At 33.4% G+C, this 6,175-nt stretch overlaps 1 protein-coding gene across 1 annotated transcript; it reads right to left on the minus strand.

Moving 5' to 3' along the window:
• Positions 1-3,801: 3,801 nt before the first annotated feature.
• LOC149538257 (glutathione S-transferase F10-like) lies at positions 3,802-5,956 on the minus strand. The gene is made up of 3 exons (XM_089799626.1): positions 5,735-5,956; positions 5,563-5,611; positions 3,802-4,490 (listed from the first exon to the last, which is right to left on the minus strand). The coding sequence occupies exons 1-3, from the start codon at positions 5,882-5,884 to the stop codon at positions 4,042-4,044; spliced, it is 648 nt and encodes a 215-aa protein (XP_089655752.1). The 5' UTR covers positions 5,885-5,956; the 3' UTR covers positions 3,802-4,041.
• Between the last annotated feature and the right edge of the window lie 219 nt (positions 5,957-6,175).

The following is a 6,175-nucleotide window of genomic DNA, read 5'->3' on the forward strand; positions in this document are numbered from 1 at the left end:
ACAGAGAGAGGGGGGTGAGTAGGGGGAGGAGACAAAGAAGTGGTATATATAGTAATTTTTTTTATGTGTGAGAGAGAGTATGATATATATAGTAATTTGTGTGTGTGTGTGTGTGTGTGTGTGTGTGTGTGTGTGTGTGAGAGAGAGAGAGAGAGAGAGAGATTTGTGTAAATATACTAACCATGCAAATAGTAAATACATATCGAAAAATTGTTAGCATTTAGTTTGTAGTGTGCCTATGGAAAAACTTTAGGTGGCTAATTTAATAATGGTGTGTAGTGTGCCTATGCAAAAACTTTCTTAAAATTATGTCATGGTAAGATGTGTGTGTGGGAGGGAGGGAGGGAGGAAGGGAGGGAGGGAGTTGTGCACATACAAGTCTAGGAAGAGAAGAAGACGAGGGTGAGAAGATAGAGGAAATTTTAAATAGAGAGGTAAAGGGAAATTTAATGATAGAGAGATATGAAAATGAAAAAGGGGAGATGGAGAGGAAGAGGTAAAGAGTTATAATGATATAGTAAGATGGAGATAGAGATAGAGATGAGGAAATAGAGCTAATATTGAATGATTGATTTGAAAAGGCTAGGTAGTTAGTTTCATAAGGGAAACTTTAGTTAGAGGAATAGGGAGAAGTAGGGGGGAGGATAGTAAGATGAATAAGAGAAAGATGGTGTAGATAAATGGATTAGAATCAAATATCAAAGTGGAGTGTATTTGTAAAGCAAGGGAGTGGGGGAGGGGGGTAATAGGGAGTGAAATAGGAAGAGGATAGAGGAGAGGGAGATGAAGAGATAGAATGATTAATATTCTGATAGATACATAGATAGATAAATCTAAGAGAAATAGAGGAAATAGATAGAGAGGCTAAAGGTAGCGAGGGGAGGAAGATAGAGATAGATGATGAAAAATGAGTGTCTATGTGTGTTTGTAAGAAAGATATAAAGATGAGGATATGGAGGTAGATGGAAAATTTGTGAGCTAAAGAGAGATATATGAACATAGAAATAGAGGGACATATAAATCCATTAATCTGTCTCAATGTACTCATTTCATATATATTTCACTATCTATTTCCCATCTCTTTGCATCCCTCATAAGTAGAAGTTCTAGTTTATAAATTTATATAATAACAAGTGCCACGTAGTGGTGTGTACTTGCCATTTTGAATATAGTTAATAGAGAAATTATATATAATATATAATTATAGTTAATAGAATATTCTAGTTAGAAATTATTATAAAATTTAAATTAATTCAATTAATTATTGAATGTCAATACAATAAAATATAAATAAAATTATAATTAATGAGAAGTAATAATAGGACATCTATTGCATTTGTAGAAAAGTGTTCAAAAAAGATGGAAAGAGTAGGCAAAAAGAACAAGGATGGGTGGATGACAAGATAAGAGAAATGAAAATGAAAATATGAATATAAAGATAAATAAAAAATAAATAACAATTAATAAGAATAATAAAAAGAAAAGAAATTATTGATTGAATTAAATTTTATTTAAAAGAAAATAAAGAACACAAATATAATTGTTGTTCAATATTATATTTTTATTAAACTATTTATTTTATTTTTTTAATTTATTATTATTATTATCATTTAATCGGTAAACGACAAAGGCCAGGATAAATTTTATTAATAGAAGAATAAGATACAATAGCTTTCTTCATTCAAACGGGCACTGGTAGGAAAGAATGAAGAAGAAAACCTCCAATCTTGCCCGAGACAGATGTCCTATATTATTACAAATTTAAAAGGGGCATACCCTAGTGAACTAATATCCTAATTGGAATACTTAAATTACAATCAATACAAGGATGAGCCTCTGGTAATTACATCTTCATCAAATCTTTAGATGCGTCTTCGAATAATATTAAGCCCGAATCAAATCAACCTGTTAAGAGACATTCAATCGTGTTAGAAAAGGCAATCCTATAGCTAAACACATAGAGGTTAGATCTCTTACATAACAAGGATATTATGGCCAAGAGTTTGGAGTTGATACCAACCTTGCAAAAACTCATCTTGTCAAAATCATTATCTACGATATAATCTATAATAGGCCACGATACCTTAGAGAAACAAAATACTAACTAAATAGCCTAACCATCCATATTAGCGATACATTAAGAGAGTTATCCTAATTACATAAATGAAAGATAAACATAGTGAACTCAAAGACATAAACACATGTCAATACGGAGGAGAGCTAAGCAATCCAAAACATCTAACGAATAAACGAAATAGAGCACCTAAGAACCATAGAAAACTAAAAGCATAAGTGCTCCATAATGTTTATAGAAAGATTGTAATAGCAGAGTCGAAAAGGAAAAAACATCTAAGAGTCTGAATCTAAAGAAATAACTATAGAAGCATGAACTACCAACGGGAACCTGAGATAATTATAATATTATGAAGCATAATTCAAAGCCTAAAAGGCAGATCATATATACATCATTACGATAAAACTAAATTGATCTAAATAGTTACCCATCCAAATCTCCTGTCATCCGTATACAAAGAAAAACTCAAAATAAGCAAAAAGAACATACAGGGCAACATCAAAATCATGTAAATTACATCTAGAAGACATTAAATCCAAAATATGATAATTAAACAAATCCATTGTCACCATCTAGATATGTCCAATCTATTCGGGACTTCCAATGTGTCAATTAGTTATCAAATCTAGTATATCCACCTCCACGCAACTTATATCACCAATTACCATTAAACCGGATATCAAGGATTTCTTAAACTAAAACCGAACTCTTAGAATGTTATGACATAATAATCAAGGAAATTGCATTCAGTAAAGAGGCGTCTGCTTCACCTGAAATTGTTTTATTTATTATTGATTGTTCTTAAATTTTTTTTTTTATTTATACTCATATTTTGTCTTTTAAGATATTTTATCTTCTTATTTGTGATCCTTCAATTCCTATTCTTTGTTCCCCCTTATTCACACTATAATCTCAAATGTATCTCTTTAGTAACCAAAAATATGTTCAGAGATATGGAAAGGAGTAAAATATGAAAAAGTAGTTATAATGATTAAATTGTGCTCTCTCTCAATTTTTTTATTACAATGTAAAAGGGAAAAAAATGAACTTTTAATATATAATTTTTAAATAGACTTTGATTTAACCAAAAATGTGTTGAGAAATATGGAGAGTAAAACATGAAAAAGTAGTTATAATGATTAAATTATGCTCTTTCTCTAATTTTTTTTATTACAATGTAAAAGTTAAAAAAATGAACTTCTAATATATAATTTTTAAATAGGCTTTTTAATTTTAGTTTCTTTTAATTTTTTCATTCAAAATTTAAGTATTTAACCGAGGATCAAGAGAAAGATTTGGAAAGCTAGTGGCCTCCTAAATGCATATGTTGTTATAAAACATGTTAAAAATTAAATTTTCTTCTAATCTTTTTTTAATCAATATTTTTTTGGATAAATTAGAACAAAAATTCAAATTTAGAAATCTTAATAGAAGTAATTTACTAACTCACTTTTAATACCTTATATTTAAAATCTAATCAATCTCCAAAAAACTCCAAAAAACTTCTTGCTATGAAGGAAGCTCCCAAAAAAAGTTCTATAACACCAAAATGAATTGAACCAAGTATGATTCAGATAAATAATTTTTATTAATATATTTAATTGATAAAAAATGCAAACATTAGAAATATTAAGGTCAAAATAATTGTATATAATTGATTGATATTATCGACAAGAGAATAGAATAGTACTACCCTAGAACAAGTACAACTTTTCAAAAAGACAAGATTGACAACAAAACGTAAAATTGCTAATTAGAAAAAGACGAGACAAATCAGTGTAGTGGAGCAAAAGCTTCATTAGGGAAAAGGCCGTCTTCAGGCTCCTCTTTTCGTATCAAGACTCATTTATCCGTAAAGAAACATGATCACAAAACAATTACCCAGTTCTATCGACTGAGATTCATTCCTTTATTTATTTATTTAAAATGCGCTCATGGCGGCTCTAAGAGCTGCAGGGCAATGTAAGCTAAGCTTTGATTTCCTCCAACACCTTTTTCCAGGCAGGGCGCGAGGAAATGCGTTCCCACCACGCTTTCACATTCTTGCGAGATGCAATGAGGTCTCCCTTGCCAGCAAAATTCACCAGGAGATTTATGCCCGAAAGATGCGAAAGATCTGCAACGCTGAAGAAATCTCCGGCCAGATAATCGCTCTTGGACAGCGTCTCTTCGTAGATATCCAAAACTTTGCTCAGCTTTTCCACATTTGTGTCCACAATTGCCTGATCCGTCTTTCCCCCAAACATGGGGCCGAACACGACCTGCATAAGAATGGCGCTGCAGGAAGGACTGAATGCCAGCGATTCCACTTGAGACCATTGCTCCACCAACGCCCGCTCGCGCAGTGTTTTCCCCATCAGATTGCTGCCCTGCCCCGAAAATTTATCCGCCAAGTATTTTATGATGGCTCTCGACTCTGCACCAGAAAATAAACAAAGTGAAACCCTAGATCTGCACTAAAATTTGACAGAACTGTTGAACGGAGTCAAATTTGTACGCATTTTATGATAGCTCTTGACTCTACCTAAAAAATAAGCAAAATGAAACCCTAAAACTGCATTAAAAAATTTACGAAACCGTCAATCGAACAGAGTTATATTTGCCAGGATTTTATGGAACAGTTGAAAAAAAGTTGGATTTGTCCCTCTTAGACCTAAGGCTCGCGACTCTGCTTCACAAGTAAACAAACTAAAAACCCTGAAACTGCATTAATATTTGATGAGAAGTCGAACGCAATAATATTTGTGCATGTTTTATGACGGCTTTCAACTCTGCTCCAAAATAAACAAAATAAAACCCTACAGCTGCGTTAAGGTTTTTTAAAGTCGCAAGTAAACAAACTAAAAACCTTGAGACTGCACTAATATTTGATGAAAACTCGAACAGAGTTAAATTTGAGCATGTATGATGACGGCTTTCAACTCTGCTCTAAAATAAACAAAATAAAACCCTAGAACTGCATTAAGAATTTTTTTTAAATGTCGAGCAGAGTTAGATTTGTCCGTATTTTGCGATGGCTCTGGACTCCGCTTCCTCAAATAAACAAACTGAAAGCCTAAAACTGCATTTAAAATTTCATGAAACAGACCAATAGAGTTGTATCTGTCCATGTTTTAAGACGGCTTCAACCTCTACCCCAAAAAAAAACGAAAATAAATCCCGAAAATCAGTTAGATTTGTCCGTATTTTGCGATAGCTCTCGACTCTACTTCACAAATAAACAAACTTAAACCCCAAAACTGGATTAAAATTTAATGAAACACTTGAACAGGGATAAATTTGTAGGGTTTTATGATAACTCTAGACTTGCTCCACAACTTAATAAAATAAAACCCTAAAACTGCTTTAAAATTCGATCAAACAGTTGAACAGCGTTAGGCTTCTACATGTTCCATGGAGGCTGTCGAATGCGCACAAACAAAAAACGAAATAAAACCCTAAAACTGCATTAAATTTGTCCGAACAGAGAAACAGAGTTAAATATATACCGAATAAGGTCAGATCGCCGTCTGTAATAGCAGGAACTTGTCCGAACGGCTGCATCAAAAGTTCAAATGGTAAGGACAGAGAAAACAAGTGATTTTATCAAGACTAGTGAATCTCTGTTAGCTTAAACCAGAAATGCAAAAGAAAAAAGTGAATTTGTGTCAGTTTGCTTACATTGAGGGAGAGAAAAGGAGGCTGCTTGTGAGCTCCCGTTGAGAAATCGACAGTGACGAACTCATAATCGATCTCCTTCTCGCGAAAACAGGCCATGACGATGTTCGTGAAGGGCGACATGAGATTCCCGTGCAGTTGGATTGACGCCATTGCAATTGAAATTGAAATTCAGCGTAGCTCCCTGGACAGATCAGTGTCTTTGTTGAGAATACGAATTTGTTTGTTATAGATCGCAACACGCCGCTTTATATGCTCCAAACTCGCCGGAATTTCTTGTTGCCGGCCGTGAAATTTGTCTGCCGACCGGCGGCGGAATCGGCGGAAGCTCTATTTCCATTCAAAACACGTTAACGCTTTTCTCTATTCACATGTCCCTCCAGTCAAATGATTCAAGACGGTGGACGAATTTGGAAGTGTCTACCAGCCGACAGATTTATTAAT

The sequence above is a fragment of the Cupressus sempervirens genome, chromosome 9 (assembly GCF_028749045.1).
Source record: "Cupressus sempervirens isolate cs-2001-9-10 chromosome 9, ASM2874904v1, whole genome shotgun sequence".
Lineage (NCBI taxonomy): Eukaryota > Viridiplantae > Streptophyta > Pinopsida > Cupressales > Cupressaceae > Cupressus > Cupressus sempervirens.

Bases quoted from the DNA above. Each gene is read 5' to 3' on its own strand.
- LOC149538257 (XM_089799626.1), bottom strand. From the start codon at position 5,884: ATGGCGTCAATCCAACTGCACGGGAATCTCATGTCGCCCTTCACGAAC. The intron at 5,612-5,734 runs GTAAGCAAACTG...CTTTTGATGCAG, and splicing joins CTCCTTTTCTCTCCCTCAAT to CCGTTCGGACAAGTTCCTGC. The intron at 4,491-5,562 runs GTATATATTTAA...TTTCTGGTGCAG, and splicing joins CGGCGATCTGACCTTATTCG to AGTCGAGAGCCATCATAAAA.